The sequence below is a fragment of the Natrix helvetica genome (assembly GCF_964273705.1).
Source record: "Natrix helvetica genome assembly, chromosome: 2".
Taxonomy (NCBI): domain Eukaryota; kingdom Metazoa; phylum Chordata; class Lepidosauria; order Squamata; family Natricidae; genus Natrix; species Natrix helvetica.
Window position 1 is genome coordinate 280,716,743 of NC_138552.1, and position 16,880 is coordinate 280,733,622.

The 16,880-nt window shown below is 47.3% G+C and overlaps 1 protein-coding gene across 7 annotated transcripts in view; it reads left to right on the forward strand.

The window, feature by feature from the left end:
* Positions 1–16,880, forward strand: part of CLIP2 (CAP-Gly domain containing linker protein 2) — a 110,779-nt gene that overhangs the window by 31,399 nt on the left and 62,500 nt on the right. For 5 of the 7 annotated variants that reach the window (XM_081941408.1, XM_081941407.1, XM_081941409.1 and 2 more), the window contains exon 4: positions 3,075–3,173. The exons of the other annotated variants lie outside the window; for them this stretch is intronic. In XM_081941408.1, coding sequence (XP_081797534.1) covers positions 3,075–3,173 — 99 coding nt within the window. The remainder of the gene's footprint in view (positions 1–3,074; positions 3,174–16,880) is intronic. 7 annotated transcript variants of the gene reach the window in all.

Below are 16,880 nucleotides of genomic sequence, written 5' to 3' on the forward strand. Positions count from 1 at the left end.
TCAACCAAAAAATAAAAGATAAAAGAAAATTTTACAGTAGAGAAATATGCCTCATGTATATGTCATTTGAAACAATAATTTCAGGTCTAAAAAAACCTGGCACAAATTATTAATACTCCTCTCTTCACGCAGGAGATGATGGCTTGTTTGGGCAAACCAGGGTTTATTAGACAATAAAGCAGGCTGATGGGTTACATTGATTTGCATAGTGTTGGTCTACGTTCAGGGGTGGGATTGAAAAATGTTAGCAAGCGGTTCTCTGCCCAGTTGCTGGGTGGGCGTGGCCATAGTGGGCATGGCCTACTTGGCCTCCTGCACCACACCCTCCCCAGGCTCCGGAAATTTTCTTCGAGCCTCCAGGCGGGCAAAAATGGAGGCTCTCCGGAGACCAGAAACAGGTCCATTATCGGACTTCTGGGAGGCCCATTTTTTGCCCTCCCAGAGCCTCCGCCCGGGCCCTGCACTTACCTGGCATGATGAACGGGCCGTGTGGAGACTCCTGGGAGGGGAAGTGTGGACGGGGCCAGCCAGTTAAAATTAACACCTGGTTCGACTGAACCGGTGCGAATTGGCTGAATCCCACCCTTGTCTACATTCACTCTGCCGACGTCAGGATGAAATGAATGTAAAATAAAAATGAAGTCAGATGGAGCAGGGAGCCAGGCAATATGAAGGAAAGAATTTGTAGGCATCTTAGTCCTCTATTGCCCTTCCTTTGATTTGCGGGCTGAGGCTGCAACACCCTTTTATGATTGATAAGCAGTCTTTGCTTATATAGGTAGTCCTCAACTTACAAAACTTCACTTAATGACCATTCAAAGTTACAATCGGATTGATTTATGATCATTTTTCACACGACCGTTGCAGCTTCCCCATGGTCACACGATCAAAATCCAGATGCTTGGCAATTGACTCATATTTACGACGGTTGCAATGTCCCAGGGTCATGTGATCACCTTTTCTGACCTCCTGACAAGCAAAGTCAATGGGGAAGTCGGATTCACTTAATAACCGTGTTACTAACTTAACAGCTGCAGATTCAGCTAACAACTGTGGCAATCAAGGTCATAAAATGGGGCAAAACTCACTTAACAAATGTCTCACTTAGCAACACAAAATCTGGGCTAAATTGTCATAAGTCAAGGACTACCTGTATATTACAGATAACTCAGAGATTGATATTAGATTCAGATTTACTTTCTGGCCAGTTTTTGCTCTGCAAATTATAATCTGTATAGATTTACAGATAAGACGACCCGTGAATAACCAGACCCTCCAATTGTGAACCAAAATACCAAGAAAAATGTGCCACCCACAACACCTGTAATTTTCATGGTATTTTGGTTCAAAATTGGAGGGTCTGGTTGGTTATCTGCAGATAGAAATGTGCACAGTTCTATACAGTAGGTATATAAGTAGCTCATGATTTACAATCACAACTGGAGCCAGAGTTTCTGTTTACTGAGCAACTGAGCAGTTGTTAAGTCTCAACTTTATTTTATGATCTTTTTTGCCACGGTTCATAAGTGAATCATTGCAGTAGCTAAGTCAATTGGGCAGTCATTCAGCGAATCAGGGTTCCTCCATTGACTTGGCTTGTTGGAAGCCAGCTGGGAAGGTTGTCAACGGCCATCAGGATGCTGCAACCGTTGTAATTACATCCCAGTTGCCAAGCATTTTGAGCATGTGACCGTAGGGATGCTGCAGGGGTACTTTGGGGGCAGGTCGAAAGTCACTTTTTCAGTGCCATTGTAACACTTGCTAAACAAATGGCTGTTAAATCAAAGATTAGGTGTACAGGGGAACTATTACCTTATCTACTTGCGGATAAGCTCAGCCACAGATAAGCCGAATCCAATTTGAGGGATATATTTTGGCACTTTAGATTCTTGGTTCATCTGCGAGTCCAGGCATTCCTCGACTTACGACCATAACCGAGCCCCAAATTTCTGTTGTTAAGTGAGACAGTTGTTAATTAACCTTTCCCCCCATTTTGTGACTTCTCTTGCCACAGCTGTTAAGTGAATCACTGCAGTTGTTAAGCTAGTAACACAATTGCTAAGTGAATCTGGGTTCCCCGTTGACTTCGCTTGTCAGAAGGTCGCAAAAAGTTGATCACATGACCCCGGGATACTGCAAGCGTCCTAAATATGACCGCTGTTGCCGAGCGTCTGAACTTTGATCACGTGACTATGGGGGTGCTTGCAATGGTCGCAAGTGTGAAAAACAAGTCACATTTTTCAGTGCCATTGAAACTTTGAACAGTCACTAAATGAACTGTTGTAAGTCAAGGACTACCCACATATACGGTTTCTCTCCTGTGAAGAGGACATCCCTTGACATGAAGGCATTTGATGAATGTACAGTAGGCTATAAATGTAGCTCTTAAGATGGTCTGAAGGATGGATAGCGAAGATCTGAATCAGTCATTTCACAATCTGCTCCTGGATTCATTCATTCATTTATTTATTCATTTATTCTTTCTTTCTTTCTTTCTTTCTCTCTCTCCCTCCCTCCCTCCCTCCCTCCCTCCCTCCCTCCCTCCCTCCCTCCCTCTCTTTCTTTCTTTCTTTCTTTCTTTCTTTCTTTCTTTCTTTCTTTCTTTCTCCCTCTTGATAACGAACAAGCCACCCTAAGAAATGTAGATGTTCCTATTATGGATTATTTAAAAATTTAAAAAAATTTGGTTCTGGTTTTCTGTTCTCCGCTTTCAAATCCTTTACAGTCCTAGCCAACTTTTTCATTTCTAATTAGGGAGTGTTAGGAGCGTTTATTTCAAAATATACATTGGGAAAGAGACAGCTGAAGCTTCCAAAAAGCGTGGAAACTAATGCGTTGCACTGCATTAATTCCACTTACCCTGGCTTTTCTCTCACGAAAAAGCCTCTCGTAGTACTTGAAGTATTTGAGTAGAACTTCCATGTGCCAAAGCAGTAATATTTAGAAAATAGAATTGAAGAAAAAACGAGACAAATAAATTGTTGCCTGTTTATAAATTTATCAAGGGAATTTTCTGTTGGAAGGAATGCAAAATAATAGACGTGTAATTCAAATATTGTATTCTGTAATTAAAGATTCAACATACAAACGGATCTGAACAAGTTCCTCAGAAACAAAGAAGCCATTTTGATGTCACCCAGAGGCTGAGGAAAGCCTCCGTAAATGTAAAACAGGCAAGCAATGCAACTTTTTTGAGAACTGTGGCATAATTTGAAAATTGCAGAGGAAGTGCAGATGTTATGACTGACTCTTAATTTAGGCCACATGTCTTTTATCTTCCAATCTTCCTTCTAGGGACAACAGGGTGGGTTGGCCCCGTTCTCTGGAAAGCCCTTAAAAAGGATTCTGTCTTAATTGTTTGTTTGTTTTTTTAATTCATCCCATTTCCACCCAGCCCATCTCACCTGATTCCGTGCCGTTTACAATGCAACAAATGCCATAATATAAAACATAAATAAGGACAAAATCAAAGACAGAATTAGAAAGGCGAAGATGAAATTATTTTTAAAAGTTTTAAAAAGTTAAAAAGGCAGAGAAAAACACTGGCAATCCCCTCCAGGGGTGCATAATCCCCTTCTAAATTTACATCTCTGTGCGCTTTAGATTTTTAACCAGTATACTTTGTAAATTTTATTTTTAACGTCCCTTCTGTTGCTAATCTTGAACTATATGCATGTTTACCTAAGTTAAAATTACCTGCTGCTCTGTAATTACAGTAGGAGACAGCAGCTGGCTGTTTTAAGAAGCCATGAAGTTTCCAGAGCCATGCGCTTGGGACATGGGAATTATTTATTTATTTTATTTATTACTAAAATTTATATTGCCGCCTATTCGCCTATGGCGACTTACAGAATATAAAAACCACCTCTAAAAACAGTAAAATTAATAAATCAAATAAATTGATGTAATAAAATCACCTCCCACCCCAGCGACAGCCGATCACACGAGCCATTTAATGGGCTCGCTCCATCCCGCTCTGGGTTCCCCAGGCCCGCTGGGAGAACCAGGTCTTCAGCGCCTTCCGGAACAGTGTCAGAGTGGGGGCCATTCTAATCTCTGGGGGATGATGTTCCAGAGAGAGGGAGCCACCACGGAGAAGGCCCTTCTTCTGGGTCCCACCAGGTGTATCTCCCTCGGGGATGGGACCCGCAGCATTCTCTCCCCCCCCCCCACCTGCTCTGATGGGTCGGGTAAATGTGAACGGCAAGAAACGGTCCCTCTCTTTTACAAAGGAAACTCAAGCAGAATTCAATGGGATTAATAATTGTGAATGCAAACTTGGGTATCTTGTGTATAAAACTTTTTTTGTGTGGAAGTAGAGTGCAGAAAACAGTCTCCAGCTTTTTAATGCTTTCCAATACTTCTTTTAAAGTATTTCTTCTTTACCTGCAACTTCTTTCAGGTTTCTTTTTTACATGCATGGAGATTTTATTAAGAAAATAAGATCATAATTACTTTGGAGTTGCCTGAGTTCAAAGCTTGGAATTATCTTACAAGTGAGGCTGTTAGCTTTATAGCTCTCCTTTTTGGACACTGAAGATAGTCCTCCACTAAATTTTATTTTTATTTGTTTGTTTGTTTGTATCCTGCCTTTATTACTTTTACAAATAATTCAAGACAGTGAATATATTCAACACAACTTTTTCCTCCTCCTACAACAATCCCCATAACAATTCTGTGAGACAGTGGTGAGATTCAATTTTTTTAACTATCAGTTCTGCGGGCGTGGCTTGATGGGCATGGCATCACTTGGTGGGTGGGGCTTGATGGGCATGGCAAGGGAAGGATACTGTTAAATCTCCATTCCCTCCCCACTCCAGGGGAAGGTTACTGCAAAATCCCCATTTCCTCCCGATCAGCTGGGACTTGGGGGGGGGGGGTGTCAGAGAATAGATGGGGGCAGAGCCAGTCACAGGTGGTATTTACTGGTTCTCTGAACTACTTAAAATTTCCGCTACCGCTTCTCCAGAACTGGTCAGAACCTGCTGAATACCACCTCTGCTGTGAGGTGAGTTGGGCTGAGTGACTGGCTCAAAGACACCCACCTGAGTTTCACGACTAAGACGGGACTAAAACTCACAATCTCCTACTTTCTATTCTGGTATCCCTTTAATTGGGATCAGAATTTCCACTGCTAAGCAAAGCAGTTGTCTAAGTGATTTGTGTCTGATTTTAAGAACTTTTTTGTCACAGTGGTTAAGAGAATCATGCAGTCATTAAGGCCCTTGACTTTTCTTGTCAAACGCTAGCTGGAAAGATCACAGATGGTGATCATAGGACCTTGGGATGGGGCAACCATGCTGGTTACCAAGGGCCCCTGTTCTATCTGGGAGAACTCGGGTGGAGGGGAGGACTGAGGCAAGCCAGATCTCTTAATGCTAACAGTTTATTGCTAACAGGTTGCCAACGTGGCATTTCACTACGCGCGTGTCTCAGATAATGGCAACACTGAGACCCTGCTTGACAGCTCTTTACATATGCTGGCTGTCAAGCAGGAACCAATCAGAACTGAGTATGGCACCATCTAGTGGAACCAGGAAACTGTCATACACAACAACCCTCCATACTAAGAGAGCGCATGCGTAATCAGTCAAATTGCTGGGCGGTGCCGGATCTGCCCAGATCTTCTTGGTGCGCTGGCAGCCATTGAAGAGGCAGGTGGGCTCATCTGAGCTTCAGAATTACTGGGCTGTGTTGACTCTTGTGCACCCCCTTCCAGACTTGGATTTCTCGCCGCTGGAGGCACTTGCGGAATCCCCCGGTAAGTCCCCTGGCTGGTCACTCTCTTCTGCGGCTGAGTTGTCGGTGCCCTGTGGTTGGACTCTTTCCGGCTCCCGGTTGGATGATTCCGTACTGACATCTGTCGTGACGTGGTGGGCCCTTAGCTGGTTAATATGTCTCCTCCAGACCCTGCCATCCTCTAACACTATCTCATAGGAGCAGGGTCCTGTGATTCCCCTGACTTTCCCTGGTAGCCATAAGGGGTGGCCAGCATAATTTCTAGCGTATACCCAATCCTCTAACCCAAACTCGCTAGGCTGTCTATAGGACCCAGGAGGCTTCTCAGGGGCATACTCGGGATGCAAACGGTCCAGGGTCATTCTAATCCTCCGGCCCATTAATAACTCTGCCGGACTTAGGTTTGTTGTTGGGCATGGGGTAGTATGCTGCCAGAGGAGATATTTATATATCTTCTCCTGCCAATCTCCCCCTCCCAACTTAGCTAGGGCCTCTTTAATGGTGCGGACAGCTCGCTCAGCCATACCATTGGTCGCTGGGTTGAATGGGGCTACAAATGCATGGCGGATTCCTAATTCCACTAGAAACTTAGCAAACTGCACGGCCCTGAGCTATGAGCCATTATCAGATACCACTACATCAGGTATCCCATACGTGGCAAAAAATCGCCCAAGGACTACCTGTTTTTGTCAGTTGATGTTTTGTTTTGTTTTAAAGCCATTCGTTAGAACAAGGATGCCACAGGTTGGGTCTATGTGACCCAGGGTGATCTACAGCAGAGGTGGGTTCCTACCCGTTCACACCAGTTCGGGGGAACCGGTAGTGGTAATTTGTCCTGGGTCGCATAACCAGTAGCGACCTAGGCTGGTCACACCCCCGAACCGGTTCCTTGGTCTCCACTGCCGTTGCTGGCATGTTTTTTATTAATATTTCATGATCTTTGTGCATAACAATTTGCAGTGAACTGTACCAATGCAGGTAGGAACCCACCCCTGATCTACAGGTGCTGAATTCCCACACAAAATGAAGCCATGTTGTGCATAATCAAGAATATGCCATATCCCAGTATGTCTGGGATCATGCAGTATGCTAACCTTTAAACTGGAGTATATAAACCACAGTGCCTGGGTTGATAAAACATGCAAAGCTTAAACCAAGGAACCAAGTTGTGGCGTAGAGCTGCAAAGCACACTTTTGTGTTACATTGAGTTCTGAGACACTTTTAATGCTCACCTCTGGTGGTCATACACTGGCACAGGGAGGGCTGCTCATCTATTTCCACTGACTCTCCCTGCCTTATCTGCCTGGTCTTGCAACCTCGGCTGCTTTTCCACCTTATCACCTCCTTTTTGAGTGGCTGGATTTTCATTGCACTCATTTGCAGAGCCCCAGCTTTCTCTTCTGGCATCTTTTCACGGACTGTTCCAGATTTCTCAATACCTGCTAGTCATCAACTCCAGTGTCAGTCACCAGAGTCTCCATCACTGCCTGATCTCCACCTGCCTTGGCCTTCTTGACTGAAGATCGTGCCACCAAGCTATGGAGCAACCTGGCCCATCTGCGTCCCTTGACGGTAGACCAGGTCTCTCACAGGCCCCTAGCAAGAGAACATCCGCAGGCAAGGGCAAGGAAGGGCAAGGTGGTCAGTCAGGATAGTCATCCCTATAAAGCGCCTTCCGCGGCAGCAGCTAGGAATGCTGAGAGGCGGCAGCGGGCTCTCGATAAGCAGTTCGAGAAGGCCCAGCGCCAGGCAGCGAGGGAGGCCCCTCAGCCCACTCCTCGAGTTGAGCCGGTCCTTCTGCCATCCCCAAGGGGGGATCCCCTGTCCGTGATTGATGAGGAGATGGAGTCCCAGGATTTATCTCCTGATCATATCTCCTGACCCAGATTCTCCTACCCCTTCGTATGTTTCTGAATCAGGGCCCGCTGTTGTGGGGCCCATCCCTAGGGGGGCTTACTGCTTCTACCCTCGCCCAATAGGGTCCTTCCTCTTCCAGGGACACGGTCGGGCCGGACAATGGTTTAGCTCAGGAACCCAAGTTATCCGCCCCCATGCAGGCGGTTGTTGCCCACGCCATCTCTCAAGGCATAGCCGAGGGAATACAGAGAAGAAATCAATTGCCCGTTGTTCCCAGTACTTCTCAGTCCAGGCAGGAGGCTCCTCCTACTGCCAGGCGGGTCTGACACCCTTCTCTGGAATCCTCGGTGCTCAGCGAGGCTTCCGTTTTGGAGGATCCAGATCAGGAGGAGCAGGAGCTCTCGGAGGATGAGGACCTTCTTCTGGATGCCCCTGCCTTTTCAGGGCTCTTTAAGCCTAGTTTATTTAAGTCCATCTTGCACAATGCTAAGAATACCACTCAAGTGGGTACCAAACCTAAGACTGTGCAGGGATCTTCTGATTCCACCCCGGTTAACCCCAATGAAAGCATGTTTAATGTTCAGGCCCCTCAGCAGGAGCTGGTTCTGGTTCCCAATCTCTTTATGGATGTTATTCAGTGGCAATGGGTCCAGCCTGGTTCCCTGGCCGCTCCCAGTGGTGGGGACAAAAAGTTGTATTCAGTAGATCCCGCACTTGAAGACATTCTGGTCCTACCATCTGTGGACTCTTCTATAGATGCCCTCACTTCTAATTCGGTCCTACCTGCCGACCTGTTAGAGAGCCTCAAGGCGGAGGACAAAAAAGTGGGGAAGGCCTGCCACAAGACTCATCAGGCAGCAGCCTGGGCCATTAAGGCGTCTTCTTCCACGTCCTTTTTCAACAGGGCTTCTATTATTTGGCTGCGTGAGCTTCAGGCTAAACTACCGGCAGGAGACACTCGTCTTCGCTAGGACATAACCAAAATTATTGCAGCATCCCAATACTTGGCCGATGCCTTAATGCGGTTAAATTCGCTTCTAGAACTTTAGCCTCCAAGTGACATCCTGCCGCCTTGTGTGGCTTCATCACTGGCAGGCGGATCAGAAGAACAAGTGGAAATTGGCTTCTGCTCCGTTTAAGGGGACCAAATATTTTGGGAAGGTCCTAGACCCCTTCTTGATCGAATCTAAGGATAAGCGGAAAATTATGTCTACCTTGAACAAGAAACAGGACATTAAATCCGCTCCCTAACTCAAGAGGCAGTCCTTTCGTTCCAATGAGCCTGCATGATCATCCTCCTCCTCCTCGAACAGACCAGTCAGTCAGTCAGGAGATAGGTCTCAGGACAGGCAGTCCTTTCGGGACAGGGCTAGGCAGCAGTTCAACTACCGCAGGTCCAACCGTGGCAGGGCTTCCAATAGGCCTTTCCGCAAGCCCAAGTGACCATCAATGGTCCCCTCCCATCGGGGGACGGCTTCAACTGTTTGCCCCCCAATGGGAACTGACCACGGAGGATGCCTGGGTCTTCCAGACCATCAGGGAGGGACTTTCGCTGGAATTCCTCTCTCAACCTCCTCAGAACTTCATTCGCTGCCCAACCTCCTCTTGCCCTCTCAAGAGGGAGCTCATGACCCAGGAAATTCGCCATCTCCTGGAGATCAATGCCATGGAGCAGATTCCACCCGACCAGGAAGGGAAGGGATTTTATTCCATTCTCTTCCTGGTGCCCAAGAACTCAGGGGGGTGGAGGGCTATCTTGGACCTCAAGAACCTCAACCGTCACATCGCACACAGGAGGTTCAAGATGCAATCCCTGCGGACTATCCTAGCAGGGATCTGCCAGGGGGACCTCCTGACGTCCATCAACTTAAAGGAGGCTTATCTACACATCCCTATTCGGCCACAACACCGAAGGTTCCTGCGGTTTTTCTACACCGACTGACACTATCAGTACAGGGCCCTTCCTGTCGTCGGCACCAGGACCTTCACAAAAGTTCTATCAGTGGTTTCAGCGCACTTCAGGCGCAGGCCCGTAAGACTACAATGTTACCTGGATGACATTCTCATCCATTCGTCATCCAGGAAACATGCCTTACAGGACCTCCACATCACCATGAGTTTTCTCTGGAGTCACGGGTTCTCTTTGAATCTGGAAAAGAGTAATCTCACCACAACTACCAACCTTCTCCACCTGGGGACGGTGATAGACACCTCAAATTGCAGGGTGTTCCTTTCCCAGGACAGGATAGACAATTCAGTATCCCTGACCTGCAAGGTTCAGAGCTTGAGGCGAGTCTCCATGCTACTCCTCTTGCAATTGTTGGGAAAGATGATCTCCTGCATCTCGGTCGTCCCCTGGGCATGTCTCCATTCCAGAGAGTTGCAGTGGCTTCTCCTGCCCCATCAGCCAACAGGAGCAACTCATCCATGACGGTGCGGCTTCCCCCGACTGTGAAGAGATCCCTCAAGTGGTGGCAATCAACAGCTCTACTGAAGGGACACCTGTTCAAGGAACCTGCGAGAGCCGTCATCACGACAAACGCCAGCCTTGCCGGGTGGGGGGCACACATGGGACATCGCGTAACTCAGGGCAAGTGGTCTCCAGCTGAAACAGCTTGCAACATCAACTTCTTGGAGCTGCGGGCAGCGAGACTCACCCTACGACATTTTCACTAGCACGTCCTCCTGATGACGGACAATGTTGCCACCAAGGCACATATAAATCGCCAGGGCGGCACCAGGTCCAGGAAACTCATGGCAGAGGCGGAGGCCCTGGGCAGGTGGGCTGAGCGTCATGTTGCGTCCATTCGCTCCGACCACATCTCGGGAGTGGACAATACTCAGGCTGACTGGTTGAGCAGGACCACCATAGACAATGCAGAGTGACGATTGGATCCGATCCTGTTCCGCCAGTTGGCTCGCAGATTCGGCACCCATGATCGACCTGTTCGCCACCTGAGAGAACACGCAACTCCAACGCTTCTTCTCCCGCTTCCTTTCACCGGGGGCGGAGGGGACGGGTGCCCTTCGATGCAGGTGGCCCCAGAGACTGCTATACGCCTTTCCGCCTCTACCGCTGCTACCACAGGTGATCTGCAAAATCATCGTGGAGAGGGCGGAGGTACTCCTCGTCGCACCCCATTGGCCTTGAAGGTCCTGGTACGCCGGCCTTGCCAGCCTGTCAGTGTCCACTCCATGGCGAATCCCTCAAAACCAGATCTCCCTCAGCCAGGGGGCCATTGTTCACCCGGACCCCCAGTGGTCCAGCTGGCCATCTAACACTTGAAGGGGACCTCCTGAGGAGAGAGGGCCTGTCGGAGGAGGTGGTACATACCATCCAGGCATCCAGGCATCCTTCAACAACCAGGATATACGATTCCACCTGGTCCACCTTTGCCAAGTGGTGTGACAACCTCCAGCTTATATCCAGTCACTGCACCTGTTTCCCGCGTATTGGACCTTCTACAGGAGGACCTAGACAAGGGTCTCGCCCCCAACACCCTTCGTCATCAGGTGGCGGCACTATCCACCGTTTGGTCCGGTGATCTGACCCAGCCCCTCACCAAAACATCAAGGGTTCGCTGTTTCCTTAAGGGCGCCTACAACTTACGCCCTCTGGTGGTTCACCGTTATCCCACCTGGCAGTTATCAGTGGTCCTACAGGCTCTTACTTCACCACCCTTCGAGCCTCTACGTACAACTTCACTTCGACACCTCACCTTAAAGTCTCCCTTTCTTGTGGCAATAACATCTGCGAGGCGCATATCAGAGCTGGCGGCTCTATCAGTCTGGGAGGACCTTTGTGTCATTCATCCGGACAGGGTTGTGGTGCGTCTGGACCCTACCTTCATCCCAAAGATCAACACTTGGTTCCACAGGGCATAGGAAGTCATCTTACCAAACTTTTGCCCGTGCCCTAACCACCCAAAGGAACGTGTTTGGCATACGTTAGATGTCAGGCGGGCCCTGCACATATACATCAAGCGTTCTGCAGACTTCTGCAGGTCAGAGGCCCTCTTTGTGTCATTCCAACCAGGCTCCTTGGGTAAGAAGGTGACATCTTCTAAGGTTGGCAGGTGGCTGAGAGCATGCATTGCAGCTGCATATGAACATCAGTCCAGGGCAGTACCTCGACACATTACTGCTCATTCCACAAGGGGCGCTGCCACCACCATGGCCTGGGCTACCCAGGCTATCATTGACGACATCTGCAGAGCGGCTACGTGGTCTTCACCATCACCCTTTGTCAGGAACTATAAATTGGACATGTATGCATCGGCCAAAGCTTCGTTCAGCAGGCAGGTTCTCCAGGCGGTTGTTTCCACGACCGAATCCCGGGACTGACCTTCTGCCTGTCCTAGTGATATATAACTTGGGTATGTCCCATTGCTTGGACTCTCCAAGCAGTGCACAAGAAAATGACCATTGGCTTGCCTGAAGGGTCCTTTTCTGTGCACTGCGGGAGAGTCCAGCCCACCCTGGCTCCTCCATCCAGGGATTCGTGACCGTCATGTCAACTTGGACTTTCCTTTACTGCTTCATCACACTTCTAGACTCCATGGGTTCCAGACCTTGTCAGAATTCTGGGGCCAAGCAACACCAGGAGGCCTGGCCAAGAAAAAAGATTCCTCAGTCCTAGGGAAACCAGATTGATTTAACCCATTGCATGGACTCTCCCGCAGTGCACAGAAAAGGGCCCATCAGGTAAGCCAATGGTCATTCTATGCATGTGCAGAGCGTCCCTGATGACGCCTGGGTGGGTGGGTGGAGCCTCCCACCACCACCGCTACTAGTTCGGCCAAACCAGGGCGAACTGGCAGAATACCACCTCTGACCGCCCCCTGGCACCTCGGGCCCAGCCCAGGCCATCCAGACGCTAATCTACATCTTGGTGGCGGCCATCCGGGCCGGAAAAGCATTGAGCCTTAGATCCGCAGGGCCACCCTGGAGTCAGCGAGGGGCCGCCCTGCCCCCTGGGTGCACACTGGAGATAATGGATCCCCAGCCCCACCCAGGCCACCACAGGTGCCCCCAGAACTGAGTGACATTGACCTGGCCACCCCCATCCAGCCATGGCCACTCAGTCGGCTGCGACCACCTGGCTGCACCCACCCAGCTCCCCGAGATCAACCACAACCCTGATGCGGCCCTCAATGAAATTGAGTTTGACACCCCTGTTCTAGAGGGAAAAGCCAGCGAATTGCCTCTTTAAAGTAAATGCGCATCAGTGCTTGAAATTGATGGTTAATGGCAGGCAATGCAGGGTGCATCTTTCAGTACCAACCTTTGTGTTCTTATAGTTCTGAACAGGTTGTTGCTTTCTATATGACCATTTTGGAATAAAAGCAAAAGGGGTTGATTTACATTGCACTTCATTGAGTGTGGGTGGTCTCGGAGCAGTGACAACCTCGCAGTGACGAGACAGGATAATTTAAGCTTTTGCTGTCAGAGGTATTATTTTCCTGTTGTTGCTGGAGAGATGCAGTCTCTGTTTGAGCTGCCTTTGAAGTCTCTTGAAGACTTAACTCTAGTCTTTCACTGGGGCATACTGGATAGTGGGAGGAGAGAAGGAGGACCCAGATTCTAAAGCCTGCATTAGGCTGGGTTCAGAAGAAACATTTCATGTTTTTGCTTTTCTTTAAAATGTTGGTTTCGCTTATTGTTTAAGGCAGGTGGAGCATATTTATGGATTTGAAACAATCTGGAGTTACTGCAGAGAAAGAGAAGGGCTTAGACATTGTTCTTAAGTCCTTAAGCCTAAGACATTTGGAAATATAGGTAGTCCTCGGTTTATGCCCATTCATTTAGAGACAGTTCAAAATTATGGCAGTGCTGAAAAGGACTTACAAATTGTCCTTGAATTTCCAGCCACTGCAGTGTTCTGCAGTTATGTATTCACAATTCAGGTGCTTGGGAACCACAATTAGTTCTAGACTGCATCAACAGGGAGATAGAATCAAGATCATGTGAAGTGTTAATACCACTTTATAATGCCTTGGTAAGGCCACACTTGGAATACTGCATCCAGTTTTGATTGCCACGATGTAGAAAAGATGTGGAGACTCTAGAAAGAGTGCAGAGAAGAGCAACAAAGATGATTAGGGGACTGGAGACTAAAACATATGAAGGACAGTTGCAGGAACTGGGTATGTCTAGTTTAATAGAAAGAAGGACTAGGGGAGACGTGATAGCAGTGTTCCAATATCTCAGGGGTTGCCAATATCTCAGGGAGTCAAACTATTTTCCAAGGCACCTGAGGGTAGAACAAGAAGCAATGGGTGGAAACTGATCAAGGAGAGAAGCAACTTAGAACTGAGGAGAAACTTCCTGACAGTTAGAACAATTAATCAGTGGAACAGCTTTCCTCCAGAAGTTGTGAATGCCCCAACACTGGAAGTCTTTAAGAAGATGTTGGATAGCCATCTGTCTGAAACGGTAGGGTTTCCTGCCTAGGCAGGGGGTTGGACTAGAAGACCTCCAAGGTCCCTTCCAACTCTGCTATTGTATTATATTGTATTTATAGCACTTCAGTGAGCTACATTATGTGATCCCATTTGCAGGTCACCCCAGTAGATTCCCCCCCCCCCGCCACTCCACTCCACAGTGGCCTTCCCTGGCCTTCCCAAAGCTTCTGCCGTCCTTCCTATGTTCCCTAGCACCTGCCTGCAGAACACCTTAAGCCCTGCAGACTCCTGTGTTCCTTACCGGAGACTCCCACCTTTTCCCACCAGCGGATTCTGCAGTTCTGATGGCAGCTGGGGTTGCTGTCGCTAGGTGAGGCAATCACATAATGTCGTACTTTATGAACACATTGCTTAACTGTGCAATACCAGTCCCAGAAGCAATTGTAACCCGAGGACTACCTCTGTAGCCCTAAGACTGTGATGACAAATCTTTTTGGCACTGAGTGCCCAAACTGGAACGCGCATGCATGTGTGCATGCCAGAGTGCCAGAAACCCAGAGACCAGCTGATCGGTGCACATGTACGTGCCGGCCAGCTGGTCTTTGGGTTTCCAGCATGCGTGCCAGCCAGCTGGTCTTTGTGCATGCCAGAGGACTAGAAACCCGAAGACCAGATGGCCCGCACGCATATATGCCTGGTTTTTTACCGTTTTTCAGGGCGTTTTCAGGCCATTTTTCGGGCCAAAATGGCTTGAAAAATGGCCTGGAAAATACCCTGGAAAAGGGCCCAAAACCAGCCTGAAAATGCCCCCAAAATGACCTGAAAATGTCCCCTAAACCCAAACGGTCTGTTTTTTGGCAATTTTTCAGGCTGTTTTCCAGCGCTCCAGTGCCCGCAAAGACCAACTTGTGGCGACAGCCCGCTTGCCCACAGAGAAGGCTCTGCATGTCACTTCGGGCACGCGTGCCATATATTCGCCATTACGGCCCTAAGATTTCTCAGTATTAACCAGGTCTGTCCATGTTTAGTTTTCTGAGATCAGCCAAAACTGGCAGGTACTGCAACATATCATCACACATCTTTGTAATGGTCTATTCACTCAACAGAGAGAGATTGTACAGACTGTAAAATGTAACTGATAAAACAAGAGACTTAATCTTCGGAAAGGTTAAAGCCACCCAGTTGATGTCGATACCTTGAAATAAGTACCGTTGCATAAAAAGAACTGAGAAAACAAGAGGGAATGCATAGAGACTTGAATGATTTTGAAAACAATATGACACAAAATTCAGAGTGTCTATGGAGATTCTCAGTCATCCAGGCCAGGGCTGTCCCAAAGGTGCTTTTTTTCCTTTCAAGAGGCAACTGGACTTTCTGGCTTTTTCTTTGAAGACGTTTCGCTTTTCATCCAAGAAGTTTATTCAGAGCTGAAGAAGCTTCTTGGATGAGGAGCAAAATGTCTTCAAAGAAAAAAAAAGAAAGCCCAATTGCCTCTTGGGTGGGAGGCACTTTTGGGACAACATTCAGAGTGTTTGCTGGCCCTCTTTAATAAATTGTTAGTAAAATGTGACTTAGAAACTGAACATGTAAATCATTTTGTACGATTAAATGGATCCAGAATTTAGATACAACTAGAAAACCTCTGATCCTTTGGGTCATCCTTTCGAGATAGTTCCTTACAGACTGACCACCGGCAGGCAACAAATCAGTGGGGAAGGGAATGACTTTCAACTTCTTGCTGGTTTTTTGCTATGCACTTTGATTGTGGAAATCAGTCGGGGACCATTGAAAGTCATAATCACATGACTTCAGCTGACTGCAGAACGTAGTAGTGTTGCAGCATCAGTGGTGGGATTCAAAATTGTTTACGACCAGTTTTGCAGGCGTGGCTTGGTGGGTGTGGTGTGGCTTGGTGGACATGGCTTGGTGAGCATGGCAGGGGAAGGATACTGCAAAATCCCTATTCCTTCCCCACCCACTAACTGGCTTTCCAGCTCCGTTCTCCTGTTCAGGGCAACAAAAGAAGATCATCTGGGAAGCAGAAGGGGCGTGGCCAGCCTATTTGCTGTTTCTCCAAACTACTCAAAATTTCTGCTGCTGGTTCTCCAGAACCTGTCAGAACTGGCTGAATACCACCTTTGTGCAGCACCTACAAGTTTGCAAATAGAACTTTTCTGAAATCCTTGAAATTTCAATTCCACTTATTTCAGATTTTAGGTTCATTCCTTAAGTTAGCCCATTCCAGGTTCTTTGCTTCAAAAACTGTTGCCCTGTGATGCACTATTTTGGGTAATTGAAAGTTACAGACAGGCGAGACAGTTTTAGTTGTATATAGATAACTGATACACAATGGACAAAAACATTACATTCATTATTATTGTAAGATACAAGATATTTGGTTGCTGATACATCGGTACTGATTGCTATAATTGGACAATTCATTCTCTAAAAATCATTGGAAATGTAATGATCTTGTTGGACCATTTTTTCATATTTGATTGGAGTGTGTTGTAAACAATTTTGGGAAAATTTATACTAGAATGAAACAAATTCTAACTGCAGATTTTTGTTAAATACTACTAAACTTTATTAAATTTCCCCCAAGTATATAAACGAACATTGAACATGGTAACTGCTGCAAGGATATTCTATTTCTTATTGGAAAGTACGTGTTGTTCTTTCGGTAGTTGGATGGCTAATTAAGTTTTGGCAGAGTAGACACACTGATGTCTAAAATAAGTTTGTATTTCAAAAATAAATCTGACACAGAACTCTTACGGGAGACCATTTTGGATTATAATTCTATAAATGAGCTTGAGGCGCACCCAAAATTTGGTTTCTCTTACTATAAAGTCTTAATATTATAACTTTCTAGATTT